At 37.9% G+C, this 14,418-nt stretch overlaps 1 protein-coding gene across 5 annotated transcripts in view; it reads left to right on the forward strand.

Annotated features, from left to right (window-relative positions):
• OGT (O-linked N-acetylglucosamine (GlcNAc) transferase) overlaps positions 1–14,418 on the forward strand; it is a 37,114-nt gene that overhangs the window by 2,703 nt on the left and 19,993 nt on the right. For 4 of the 5 annotated variants that reach the window (XR_012329211.1, XM_033849936.2, XM_073799030.1 and 1 more), the window contains exons 2-8: positions 372–552; positions 1,418–1,661; positions 7,395–7,463; positions 10,740–10,856; positions 13,095–13,174; positions 13,708–13,903; positions 14,163–14,303. Coding sequence is in view for 4 of the 5 variants with exons in the window: in XM_033849936.2 (XP_033705827.1) it covers positions 372–552; positions 1,418–1,661; positions 7,395–7,463; positions 10,740–10,856; positions 13,095–13,174; positions 13,708–13,903; positions 14,163–14,303 (1,028 nt within the window). In the remaining variant the exon portion in view is untranslated. The remainder of the gene's footprint in view (positions 1–371; positions 553–1,417; positions 1,662–7,394; positions 7,464–10,739; positions 10,857–13,094; positions 13,175–13,707; positions 13,904–14,162; positions 14,304–14,418) is intronic. The other variant, XM_033849935.2, reaches the window with a different exon arrangement.

Below are 14,418 nucleotides of genomic sequence, written 5' to 3' on the forward strand. Positions count from 1 at the left end.
GTTTTATATTTTGTTTTTCTGTGTTACCTAAGGTATGAGGAATAATGTTTCGTAAATCTTTAGATGCTACTTACGATTTGTAATTTAAAGATACAAAGTATTTTTTGTCATTATGTAATCTCCTTTTTAAGTAAATATTTCTGTCTGGTCTGGGAAAGAAAGTTAATGGGCGAATTCTAAAGATGCCAGTTCTGCACTTGATATTAACTTGGGGGTATCAGTAACGTGCAGAACACTCTAGTGCTTTACATAGTTTCAAGCATTTTCATCTTTAAGTTTAATATACCATATTTTTACATTTTTTTGTTTGCATTTCTAACTTTTTTTTTCCCCCCCCCCCCCTTCCCTCAAATGTTTTGATGATTCTCCAGAACCAACGAAACGTATGCTTTCCTTCCAAGGGTTAGCTGAGTTGGCACATCGAGAATATCAGGCAGGAGATTTTGAGGCAGCTGAGAGACACTGCATGCAGCTCTGGAGACAAGAGCCAGACAATACTGGTGTACTTTTATTACTTTCATCTATACACTTCCAGTGTCGAAGGCTGGACAGGTAGGAGATGTGGGGGTGATGCTGGTGATTGCTGCCTCTGGGTGCTAAGCTTGAAAAATGATACTTAAATATTTGAACTTGAAATTTTTCCAGTACTGGGTTTCACCTGGAGCCACCAACGCACATCTGCTCTCTTGCCCACTTGTGACATGCCCAGCTGCCAGTTTTTCTTCCCTCCTTTTGTGGTTATATTATCAGTATGACTAGGGACCTTTTCTAGTTCTTTCCACCTACGTCTGCTGCTTTTTTAAAACTCTGTTCAGGTAATTATTCTTAGTATACATCTGAGCATCCACTCTCACCTTTGTAAGATTTGTCAGCTTGAGGGACAGAAATGCTCAGAGGTGATGGTGTATATGCTGTGGTAGGAGGTGCATATGTGGTTCAAGTTGCAGATGCCATCAAGTCATTATGATGTGCTACTTTTAGCTAATCAATTGAATTAATCAAAAGGGAAGAATCTGTGTTCTTATCCTTTTAATAAATTGTCATTTTGGCTTATTTAGACATTTAAAGGTGTGCGTAATTGAATCTTTTCAAGAAATGGAAAATGAGACTCACGCACATAGCATTTTTATTCTTCATCTTAACGATCATGGTTTACAATGAGGCAGTTTGGTAATGAGACTCTAGTTAAGAATTTTATCTCATAAGAAAAAAGAGTGTTCCAATTTGAAATCTGGAATGCCTCCACTTCTGAAAAACTTTGATTTCCAAAATTTTTCCTACTATGCGCTAGTTAAAAGATAATGTATTATTATATAATGAGCAATACACAGGATCTTCAGAAACTGAGTTGCATATGGGCCATACCTTCTTTCTGTAACATGCATACCCATGCAGGAATACTTTCCCCCTTTTCCAGATCTGCCCACTTTAGTACTCTGGCAATTAAACAGAACCCTCTTCTGGCAGAAGCCTATTCGAATTTGGGGAATGTGTACAAGGAAAGAGGGCAGTTGCAGGAAGCAATTGAGCATTATCGGCATGCATTGCGTCTGAAACCAGATTTCATCGATGGTTATATTAACCTGGCAGCCGCTTTGGTAGCAGCAGGAGACATGGAAGGGGCAGTACAAGCTTACGTCTCTGCTCTTCAGTACAATCCTGTGAGTATAATTTTAATTGTTATTATTTTCCCTTCACAAAAGCCTAGAAAGAAACAGTTTGATACTTTAGACACAAATAGGTTTTTGCATGGAAAAAAGTCAAGAGTTTGGCAATGTTTTGTCTACTTAAAATGGTGAAATTGCTTTGACTCAGGTCTGTGTTATATTTAAAAAAAATTTATTTTATCTAGCAAGTTATTTGAGAGTATAAAAATTATCCTTATTGCAAGAAACTCTACATCTATCTTTATAATGCCTGTAAAAGTACAGAACACATGACATTGTTTCTTTGGGCTCTTTTGATTAAATTTGGATAATTTCTGCTATAACATGTTTGCAACGGTTAATTGATTTTCAAGGAATAGTGGAAGAAGGGCGTTAATCTGTAATATAGAATAGTTAAGATGTCAATGTATGGATCCGTGACATGAAAACTAGGCTGCAAATTTTTTTCCTCAATATTCTATTCTCTTTTCTTTCTACATAATTAGAAGTGGTAGAATAGAGGTGATAGTATGCACACCAGGCTTTTGATTAGTTCTAAAAATTTTTTTGTCTAAATTGCAGATGTTTTCCTGGGAACAAGTGAGGCCCAGTTGGCAGACATTAAGTTCACCATGTGTTAGGGTTTCTGAAAGGTACACAGAAAAAGTAAGACTTGCCCTTAGAACTTTTGATGTAGTTAGGGAAATAAGATAGACATAACAGGAAAGTGATAAAAGGGAGATTATAGGAATCCAGAAAAAATTTAAGAATATGTTTTTGAGCTACGTCGTCAACATTTAGCTTTGCACCAACCCTTGAAGTGGTTAATAATTAACTTTTATAGCTACCATTTATTGAAAGTCTACTATGTGCTCAGACATTGTGCCAATCAGACGTTGGTCTTTCTTAATGCTCACAGTGATCCTTCAAAGTAGATGGTATCTGTTCCAATTTTACCACTTAAAAACAGACTCAGGGGGGTTATGTTAACTTTCTTGGGATCAAACAGCTAGTAATGGTGAAGTGGATGTTAAAACCTGAGTCTGAATATCTTGAAAGCAAACATTGTAGAGAGAAGAAATAAAGGAAGCCCTTTTTATCTGGGTACCCAGAGGGCATCCACCCCTCAACGCAGCCCTTGAGCACAGTTTGAAAACCATTCTGCTGTCCCTTATCGTTATTTTACAGATGGGAAACTGAAGCTTAATATAGTAGTTTATGCAAAGATCTGAAATCACTTTTTATCATATCTATTAACAGTTATTTTTTCCATTAATTTTGATTGTTAAATTTTATTTATTGCTTTTTGTATGGATACAGTGAAAAGTCTCCCAGCTACCCTTCTTGGAGGTAGCTGATGAAACTAATTTCTTATGTATCCTTTTGGAGATACTCAATGCATATATATGTAAATTTGAGTGACTTTTTGTAATTTTTATTGCAGTACCATCTAGCTAGTTACAGAAAGTTTTAGGGAACCCTGTATGTGCTGCCACTGGGGCTTGGACCTTGTTCTTGCCAAGGCTCAGGGCTCACTTGTGTACCTAATTGTCACAGTAAATTCTTTCCCTTTATTAATTAAGGTTGGTTCCATCCTTCACTTGTTGATTACGTATACATTCACTTGTGCCCTCTTACACAGCCGTGGGCCCAAACATCTTGGAACTCTGATCCCCTTTGCTCAGGTTTCCAGTTGCCTACATGTATCGCAGAGCAGTCATTGCTGCTGACAGTATACCAAACTGTAGGAGTATGATGAGAAGGGAAAGCTAAAGTGGGAGACAGAACCATGCTTTTCAATATCTAACCTGTTAAGAGGAAGCTTATCATTGTGCCCTACCAAAGAAGTAAGATAATACTAAAATAAATCATGGGACTACCCCTTGAAGGCATTGAACATCTGTGCATTCCCATCTGGTTCTGTTTCTTCTAGTGGAAGGTGCTGCTGTATTTCTCTGTCTTTATCAGTAAGAATGAAAAAGGGACTGTGCCTACTGCCTTGATTTCACCTAAATATACCGTAGTGATCATGTTTTAATTCATTTCAGGGTATCTAGTCTTAACTAGATTTAAGCTTACTGTCAAATGCCTGTGTCAATTCAGTACTGACAGAGAATCTTGAGTCTGTTCCTAGATTGTGCTCTTGTTGGCAGTGCATTGCTGGCCTGAATCACAGATGTAGTTGGCATTCTATGAAAAATAGTTAAAGAAACTCAGGTTAGTTTGGTTTTGCAGTAGTGAAAAAGTAAAATGTTAAGGTGGTAGTCTTGGCAACCTGTTTTCAATAGTGTTTGTCTTTTTAAGTTAATGGTATGTCAGTTGAGAAGTTATTCTGTCACTTGATTATAGAAATTACTTTTAAGAAGTAGAGCTGTTTCATATTTTTACATTCTGAATTGGCTTCTGTAATATTGGGTGATTTAATAATTTCACTAAAATATTAGTCCATTGTATTTGAAGGTGCTGTTGCAGCTGGTAATCTTTCACATGATAACTCACTAGAGTTGCCCATGCTTGGCAATCCCTTTTATGAATTATGTATAAAATGTTCTTTGTAAGATGGCTATAATACTGAGTTGCTCTAAGGAACTCTGTTTCTGAGTCTATAGGTTTTTGAACCATTGCTTCTGTTTTGATTGTGGATGCATAGCACTGAGAGCTACTGGCATCCTGACCATCACGTGTTACTGTCATGTTATTTGTTACTGTTAATGAGTCTCAGTCATACAGCTAAACTGTAGAAAACCTTATACAGTCATCCCTAGGTATCTGTGGGGAATTGGTTCTAGGACCCCCCCACGGATACCAAAATCTGTGGGTGCTCAAGCCCCTTATAAACAGTGGTGTAGTACAGTTGGCCCTCAGAGTCCACAGTTTCTGCATCTGCAGATGCAGAGGGTCAACTGTATTTCTGTCCCTCTCTGCTCTGCTTTTTGTAAGTTTGCTGTGCAAATGTCACATTTAAATACTTGAGTGCTTATTGTGTGTACAGTGCTTTGTTAGGAATTGGGGAGATGTGTTGTGGGGGCAGCTGTGGATTATAATATGAGACAGGACCTGACCCATAAAGGAAAAAAGGTGTAAGCTCCTCAGATGATTATTCTTAGGGAGTATTAATCAGAAGATTTTCTCGAGTGGATGCTTATAACCTAAGCATTCTGTAGGAAGGTAAATAGCAAGTAGACTTCCTTGGCTGAAGTGGTGAGTCAAGTAGTAACAAGAAGTGAGCGTAGTAGAGGAGAGTCAATTGGAAGATTGAGAAAGAATAGAGGCTGAGGAGTTTGAATTTAATTTGAGAGGCAATTGAGAACTACTGTAGGCTTTAATCAACCTGATTTTATTTCGTGTGTGTATGTAGATGTTGTGGGTGGGGGTGGGGGGACTCTAGGAGGAAAGGCGGGAATAAATGCTATTTCAGGAAGGGTTGTTATACAGCAGATTCTTACTCATTTGCATCTCCTTACCTTTATTCATACTATTTTCCCTTGTCTGCAATGTCCGCCTCCTTTGTCTGTTAAAACCATACTCATCCTTTAAGGCCCGGCTTAAAATTTCTTCCTTGAGTTCATTTCTTTACCACTATGTGGCTATTTAGTATGTATGTGTTTTGTCTTTCCACATAGGTTGTAAGCCCTTTGAAGATGAGGATTCTATTAATTTATTTCCCTACAGTTCCAGGCATATTGTTGAATTGAATAAAGGTTTGCATAGAAGATATTAACCTAGGAATGGGTACATGGGCCGGGTTTGAGAATTGTGATTCTCTTAGCAGATGTTGTTTAGATGTGACTACTGAAGCAGAACTGATGTCTCAGGTTTTGAACTTTGGGGAGAATAGTGGTATCCTTGAATTTTCTGGAAATTAGTTATTCATGCATGAAGGTTTGGATTTCCAGTGGGAGAATTGGATTTCACTATTATATTTAATATGATATGTTTTACCTTTTTCTAAAACTGCCTTATTGATTATTTTATAGTGATCTTGAAGATAATCTATTTTTAACTGTGGGCATTGTGTTAACTTGATTTAGTATGCTGTAATGGGTCTAGATGATATAACTAAATATAGATATATACACTGTCAGTACTTGGATGGCATGCATCCAAGAGTTTATAGAAACTAGAGGGTAAAATTATGCAACAGTTGGCTAAGATGTATAACCCATTAGGGTCATTGTTGGAGAATTATTGCAAGACTTCTGATTATTATGGCTCAGAAAAGGCATAGGAACTGGTAAAAGTCCAAAGATGTATAACCACGATAATGAGATATAGTAGAAGGAGTTTGTTTGAACAGATTGGATTGTTCAGTCATGGTCTGCCAAAACATAACGGTAGCCCTTAAAGTTTAGGGGAAAAAAATCATACAAAGTAGATAGCAAGATTATAGAATTCATTACTTCTGAGAGTATAAATAGGGTTGAAAAATACTTAGACTCATTAGAGGATGCTAAGTCTGTAATAAGATTAATGATACCTATGAGGATTAGTATTAGCCTTTTGTGCTTGAGGTCACAGGAGACCACCACTTTCTCCCAAAACACTAGTCATTGCTCCATGGACAGACAGATCAGGTAGCTCATGGAACTGACTCAGTATGGCCAACCGTAAGGGTGTTCTGTGGCAGCCTATTCTTTGCTGGCTGACTTTTTGTTCACTTGGATGGATGATAATATACAATCACAAAAGCTGTTTATCAGTAATCACCTGATTGTGGAAACCATAATACAGTTGCACATAGAATAGTATATATGATGATACTTTGGCACAGTTGACAAAATTTCACTTTCTAGGACTTAGTGTAAGGCTCTTCCACACGTGGAACAGTTTGGAATGATAAGCTTACTCCTTATTGCCATTGTCTTTGCTTGTTGACTGACAAGGCAAACCAAGGACAAATAAAAATTTAAGCTCACTGTTCTGATGTGTCTTTCATACTGATGAACGGACTGGTGAGTCAGATGACTAGCAACACAATTGTGCTGCTAATAAAAAGCCGAGTCGACTGCTTTTCATTATTCGCCCACTCAACTCTAATGGCAGTTAATACTAATGAGTAATCTAGTGCCAGGTGCCAGGATTAAAGCTTTGGTTGGATGGTAATCCTTTTGTCTAATAGTGAAATGAAGTCAAGTTTTCTACTATACGTCTGACAGCCTAAGGGTAGGTTTGCCAATAACTAATCACAGCTAAATCCTTTTTTCCACTATGGAAAATTTTTGACCCTCGATATAGTAGTGGTTCATAACCTTGAACAAACATTTGATGCTTTTTTTTTTTTTTTTAACGTGACTAACATTTGGGGAGAGGAGAAGCTATAGCAAGGCCCATAGTCTTTTATCTGAAACTGGTGGGATCAAATGCATCATAAAATTCAGAGTTTTTAGGATATTAGAAAGATGATAATACCATATATGACTCCCAGGTGTGTCTGGAGCCGCACCTTCTAGTAAAACACATTTATATTTCTGCAGCAGAAGGTATGCATATTCACATTAAGTGGGATCAATAAATTCTGTAAATAACTTCATGCCAGTTCAAGTCAGATTTAATCATCAAATGAGTTTTTAAAATTTTTTGGAATTTGGAATTGAGGATGGAGGGGATTGTGTTCCTGTTCTTAAATTGTCAAGCAGTCTCTCTAGTTGACAATAAAATGATGGAGCTAGATGCGTAAAAGTAATTTCAAGATATCTTTGGTTGACAAAGCAGAGTATAATTAATGACAGAGTATCTCTGGGTTTCTAGGATTTGTACTGTGTTCGCAGTGACCTGGGGAACCTGCTCAAAGCCCTGGGTCGCTTGGAAGAAGCCAAGGTAGGTGTTTGATAGAACACATTTAAACATCAGTGTTACGGATACTTGTACTTTTTGCCAAGTCTTCAACTCTTCATTGAGCTATCTTCACAAAACAGTCCTATGAAACTGAGGAAAACTGACGGCATGAATCGCCTCAGACTAGAGCAGGGCCAGGATTTGGCATATCTGTTCTAAATCTGGGGGTAAAGCAAGAACCTGAACATTTTGGAGCCTTTCTGCTGAGCTAGATCATCTTTATAACAGTGGGCTCCGTCATGATCTTATGTGGGAATAAATAACATTCCTTCAAATCTGAGGCTTGCCTGCTGGTGACAAGCAGAGCGCCTGTGATTTGGCTCAAGACTCCTATATGATGCAGGTGCCATTGAAAATGCTGCTCTTCTAAGTCCTTTGTGGCTTGTAAGTGGAGAAGAATTTCATCCAAATGTTACCCTGTAATACTGGCATTTAAAATTCTTATTTAACCTTCCTCCCTTCATCTTCCTCACCCTTTTTACAGTGGAAGAAAGGCTGTTAAATGATTGCAAATTAATAATTGGAACATCCTGCCCCTTCTTGTCCTCACTCCCTTCCCCAAGTTCCTTTTCCTCTTTTCCAATCCTAGTTGTCTACCTTCTTTTCTTCTTACTTCCTTCTTTTATTCCTCCCCATCCCACCTCCTTTAAAAAAAAAAAGTCAGAAGGACAAAGCTGGTTTGTTTGGGAAATGGACTGATCGAAAGAAAACTTGCCCAAGTGGAAAGGTGGCTTTTAGCATTCTGTGTTTCCAAATAAAGAATTTGAACACCAGGTTGGGTTATTAAAGCTTTTGGTATAATTTTAAATTAAATTTATAAATGAAATTGTCTTGTTACAAGCCACCTTACGCAACCGCGCTGCAGGGGTGAGGAGTGGGGAGAAACCAGAATGCTTCTGAAACTCCCACCTGTTGCTCTGAGCCCCACGCGCATGCTAATACGTGGAGTGTATGCGCAGCGTAGCTGTCTGTTTGACTGCTTCATCCAGGGAGGGAGAAGGCTTTTCAGCACCATCTGATGTTAAAAGGCACTAGTTTTAAGTGCATAGCTCATAAATTCTACTGACACTTTGGATTAACCTTATGTAGGTTTCCAGCTAATGGATTGTAATTGATTTCAGTCTTAGCTGATAAATCTAATTGGTAATTTATAGAACAAATATTTGATAAGCTTCTATTAATTGTCACCCCACCAAGCGGACAGCTAACATGAATTGCACTTCACTGCAGCTTTAGAGATCGGTTTAGGCTGAGACATTGCGCCTGCCTTAGGTTGCTGACTTCTTTATTTCAGAGCTCTGGAGACACCTAGTTTGAAAAATGTTATTCTGTTTTTGTGAGAACTTAGTGAACAAGAAAATACTCTTGAGTGAAATGCAATGTATTTCTTTTGTAATCAGTGCATTTGAAAATTCAAGCCAGCATATTCCTAGTAGATGGAAGCAAAATTAAGTTGTCTTTGTAGAAAATGAAGAGCCTTTCTTCCAGCAAAAATCCCTGCTGTATGCAATAGCCCTGATTAACCCTCTCCCTTCTGCATGTTTCCCATATTACAGACTTGAGACTGTCCTCATTCCCATTTGTAATAGACATCCAAAGAATTTCAATTGCTTTGTTGAACTTTTACTAATGATCTTGTTTTTATTTTCTCTCTTGTTTTTGGTTTTTCACCATTGATATTGTATTTAGAAGGTTTCAGGTGGGTGAAACCTCCTATTCCATGCGTAAGGTGCCTCGCTGAAGGGAGCTCGAGGCCTGGATCTAGGGCAGACACACACCTCCTCCTCTTCCAGCAAGGAACGCACCGAAAAGTCACATGATGAGAAATATGGTAACGGGTTTGTAACTGCCACAGCAAAACAATTTGCCTCCATGCCTGAATCTTCTGTCTTGTGGCTTCAGAAACAGCTTAAAATAATTTTATTTACAAGCAAGTTATGTAAGAGAATGTTTTATACTATAGCCACAATTCTGTCAAAGATAAGTAAAAGTTAATTGATATTAAAAATTATTAGAGATAATTTACTAGTAAAAGCTTCTAACTCTTCTTGTTGTTCATTTTTTCCTTTTTTCTTCTTTGTTTGGATTGCAGCATTCTGCTCTTCTGATGATGCGCTGTGACCCTGCAGTAGCGCAAAGGCTGCGCAGCGTTAATGCGCAATGCGTGCGAATGAGCCCCTGTGAACGGTTGACTAGATGAGTAATCTGATTGACTGGCTCCCTCAGTCCTATTTTGTAGCCTTTTTGGATAAAATTGGGTTTTAACATACCTCGAGTCCAACTAATCTCATTAAACAAATATTCTCTATGGGCCTGTCTAGTAGATTAATGGATCTGGTTGGCCGTTTGCTGCGTCTAGGGGTGTTCTATGTAGCGCAGCAGTTCGCAGCGATTGCGCAGTGCGATGCTGTTAGGTTGCGCAAGCGATGTTTGCGCTCGCATTACAGGGACCTCAACCTAGGTGCAGTCCTGTCATATGAGGTTTCAGCTTCAGTCCTCCTTGGGAGACGGGCATTGTGAGGATGTGACTTATAGCCTGGCCTTATGATATCTGGCTTGTCAGAAAAACATTTTCCTCCTCAGTAGCATAGTTTTGATGTTAGTGAGGAACATTATTGTTTATTTAGAGCAGCATTTCCCAAATGTGTTTTATAGGTATTCTCATAAAATGTCCAATGAAAGAAGAGGTCCATGGTCAACTAAGTTCAGGGAACCGTGTATATACTATTAAAGGCTTAGGGAAGTCCTGTAGTCAAGAAACCTGTTTTCTGTTTTCCTAATTTATTTGATCGTGAAATCTTTTTTTCCAGTGATAACTATTAACACATCGTAGAACAGACTTTGGGAAACTTGGGTGGGGGAGGAACTTAGCCTTAAGTGGCACCTTCCAGATAACACTTGAAAACAAGAGCAAGAGCCCTTAGGTGTTCAGATAAGAGAAGTCCAGCATAGAGTCTTAAGGCAACTGACTTCCCGGTTAAGTCCCAGTGTAAGGGTTGGTCATTGGTTGGCAGAACTGAACATGGTGGTTTGCACCTGGGTTCTGGTGGCGCAGGCGCAGGAGCAGCCAGCTGTGGCAGCGCATTAGTTTTGGCGCAAGCGAGCCTATGCTGCAGGGTCACTTTTGGCTGGTCAGAGAAGGAATAATGATATCACCTTCTTCCCCCCTCCCCCAATCTTTTTTTTTCCCCTTTATAAATTTTCCCCTTTCCCTTTACCTCCTTCCCCTCCCATCTTCTTTCATTAACCCCTCCTAAGGCATGTTATTTGAAAGCAATTGAGACGCAACCGAACTTTGCAGTAGCTTGGAGTAATCTTGGCTGTGTTTTCAATGCACAAGGGGAGATTTGGCTTGCAATTCATCACTTTGAAAAGGTTAGTCGTTAAATTAATAATTGGTATTTTTGAAGTGCTTATGTATGCAGGGTGTTTCTACTAGAACTAAATAATAGGCCTTTACTTAATCAGTCACATAATATCTTTGTTTCTCTGACAGTATTGCAGCATTTGCTGGATGGTATATGGCAGTTTCCAGTTTAGCATTGAAAATGTACTTTAGTAATTAAAAATTCTTTTTTTAAACGGGCAGCTTTACTGTAAAGAAGCAGAGTTTCTTGGTGAAAAGACTGATTCCAGATCTGGGGCAGGAAATGTACAAAAATAATCTGGAGTGCCTTGTTGTGCCAGAAAGCAAGGAAGTTTTGATATATTTATGTCAAAAGGACTCAGGAGGCAACTGGAAGAGGCTCCTACTGGCTAAAGATGGGAGTTGAGCATCAATGGGAATAATAACTGAAATATATTGAAACTTATCAAATACGTTTAAGTTCATGAGTATAATTATACTAAGAAGAAATTCATGGGTCATCTTTGGAAGATAAGGAGCAACTCATTTTGAGAACTGGTTAAACAGTTGTCCTCTCTCTCCTGTATGAACTGGACATCAGGGTAACCCAGTAGTTGATGGGGGAAGTTTCTCTTTATACAAGTGTTCCAGCTAATAAATGAAGTAGGAATGATAGAATCAGAGTATAACCAATAATAAATTTAGGCATTTATCAGTGGCAAAAAAAAAGAGACACAACCAGACATTTTGTACCTTGTGATAGAAGTAAGTACTTCCACCAGTGAAGTAGCCTTGCAAAAAGAGCAAAGAACCCAAATCTGATTATGCTTGTAGTTCTACCAATTTACAGGAAATACATGGGACAGGGAAACATAATAAGCACATTAAAGGACACCATAGGGGTGCAGTCAGCAAATTCAAACTATGGGAAGCTGTATAGGACAGTGATCTGATTTCTTCAACAAATTACAGGAATAAAAATGAAGATTTAAATTAAACTTCTAATTTAAAAGATTTAAAGAAACTCACAAAGACATGTTAATTGTATGGGTCTTATTTGGATCCTCAATCAAAGTTAATCAGAAATTGGACCACTGAATGGATATATGATACTAAGGAATTGCTGTCACTTTTTTAGGTGTGATATTGGTATTGTAGTTATGTTAGGAGGAAAAAGTATTCCTGTATTGTCCCTAAAAATTTTCAAATGAACTGATATGTCTGGGATTAGCTTCAGAATGATCTGGGAAGAGGGCGAGTTAGGTTGGAATATAGATTAAATAAAATTGAATATGATTTTTTAATTGTTGAAACTGGGTAATGGAGACTTGGAGGTTATACTCCTCTGCTTTGGTATATATTTGAAATTTTCCATAATAAAAAAATTTGGGGGTGGACATCTATTACTATAGACAATCTAAGTAAGTTAAGTGCAACAGAGTTGCCATCTAAGTGAAGAGGAATGTTCTTAATGAGTCTTAAATATATTCACAGTTACTCATTACCTTTACCTTTCAGTATTTCAGTTCAGGTTTCCATTCATTACACTATAGGAGTACCTACTCTCTTGCTCTGTGGTTCTCCTTGGTTGCACATGAGGAGCTTGTAAAAGATATGGATATCCTGGCCCCGTTTTCAGAGGGTCTGATTTAACTGGCCTGTGATGGAACCCAGGCTCCATTTAGGAGGTGAATTCTAATATACTGCCAGTGTTGAGAATTACTGCTGTAGATATATCTGGTCATATTTTAAGACAGCTTCAGAACTATCTGAATGAACCATTTAATGGTTAGTATCCCCTTGAAGTAATGTATCTTACTGAGTATACAGCTCTAATTACATATCTTACTAAGGTCTGAGTATACAGTTGTAGTTACTGAGGTATGTATTTCCTTATTCAGTTAGAGCTTGCTGCTTCTTCCTGCCATTATTTTTTTAGAAGAGCTAGGCTGATTAATTGAGAATAAAATGGGGCCAACCATGAGAAGTGTTCAGCTCAATAAAATTGGAGCAGACCCAATTTAAAATTTTTCCCTTCAGGACACATTTTGCTCTTACATTACATGGGAAGTTATTTTGGTAACATTGAGATTTGTGAATAATGAGTGGGTACTAAAATAATTGGGTTTTAAAAATGAAAGAAATAAGATTTAATTATACTAGAAAATGTAATTGGAGGTCTAAAATTATCTCAGACTAAAAACTTGTAATTGGGAAGTTAATCTGAAATCCTAACTTGCTCTAAGTAACTGTCTTGCAATTTTTAGGCTGTCACCCTTGACCCCAATTTTCTGGATGCTTATATCAATTTAGGAAATGTCTTGAAAGAGGCACGGATTTTTGACAGGTGAGGTTATTTGGAGTTTTTGTTGTATCAACACTTGAGAGTTTGGACTGAAATTATCACAGTGGGTCATTGAAATACACTTTCCTTTTGTTACTTTCCCGGCTCAGGTCTGCTGTATTACCTTTTATTATAGGTTTATTGTTGCCTGACTTCATTGTTGGCTTTTCACGAAGCCATTATCCTTCTCACTAGGAGTTTAGTTGAAATTTCCTTTATTGTAAAACTATTGAAATGGTTATCTTTTAGACTAAATTATTCCTTCTGTCTGATTCAGAAAGCTAAGTAAATCCTGACTTTTAACTTTTTGTTGCTGTTGTCAAAGGAAAGTCTGTTTCTTATGGGGGTATAGAAAATTTTTCAGTGTAAAAATACGTTTTATAAAGGTGCAACTTTGATTTTTGAGGTTAAGTATAGTATGGCATGAATTAATTGTAATTAGTTATAATTGATATACTTTGATAGAATGAAATAATTGTAACAAAGCATCCATTAAAAGTTAGTTGCATTGTGTGTGTGTGTGTTTCTGTTTATAGAGCTGTGGCAGCTTACCTTCGTGCCCTAAGCTTGAGCCCAAATCATGCAGTGGTACATGGCAACCTGGCTTGTGTATACTATGAGCAAGGCCTGATAGATCTGGCAATAGACACCTACAGGCGAGCTATTGAATTGCAACCACATTTCCCTGATGCTTACTGCAACCTAGCCAACGCTCTCAAAGAGAAGGGCAGTGTAAGGATTTTTATTCAGTCTCTTTCTTTGTTACCTGATGGCATTAAAAAAAAGTCATTTTTGTACATATTGTCATTAAATATTGAGGTGGTAAATTGTTTAATTTTGGAATTATAGGTGAGAGGAAGAATAGCAAAAATACCTGTTTTCTGGAATATTACCAGCCATTAGGCTTAACTAAGCAATTGTTAGAATAATATCAGTGGCGACTCTGTGATTCCTCTGTGTAGGTTTTTGAATAGTTTGTTTTGTTTTTTAGGTTGCCGAAGCAGAAGATTGTTACAATACAGCTCTCCGGCTGTGTCCCACCCATGCAGACTCTCTGAATAACCTAGCCAATATCAAACGAGAACAGGGAAACATTGAAGAGGCAGTTCGCTTGTATCGTAAAGCATTAGAAGTATGTTGAGGGTGGTGTGGCTGGGTATTTTGTCTGTGTGATAGTAGAGGGAAGGCAGTTAAGTTTGCCATGTCATCCACCTCTTTTGTAAAAGTAGATAGTGGGCAAATCATTC

This window comes from Tursiops truncatus, chromosome X (genome assembly GCF_011762595.2).
Source record: "Tursiops truncatus isolate mTurTru1 chromosome X, mTurTru1.mat.Y, whole genome shotgun sequence".
Taxonomy (NCBI): domain Eukaryota; kingdom Metazoa; phylum Chordata; class Mammalia; order Artiodactyla; family Delphinidae; genus Tursiops; species Tursiops truncatus.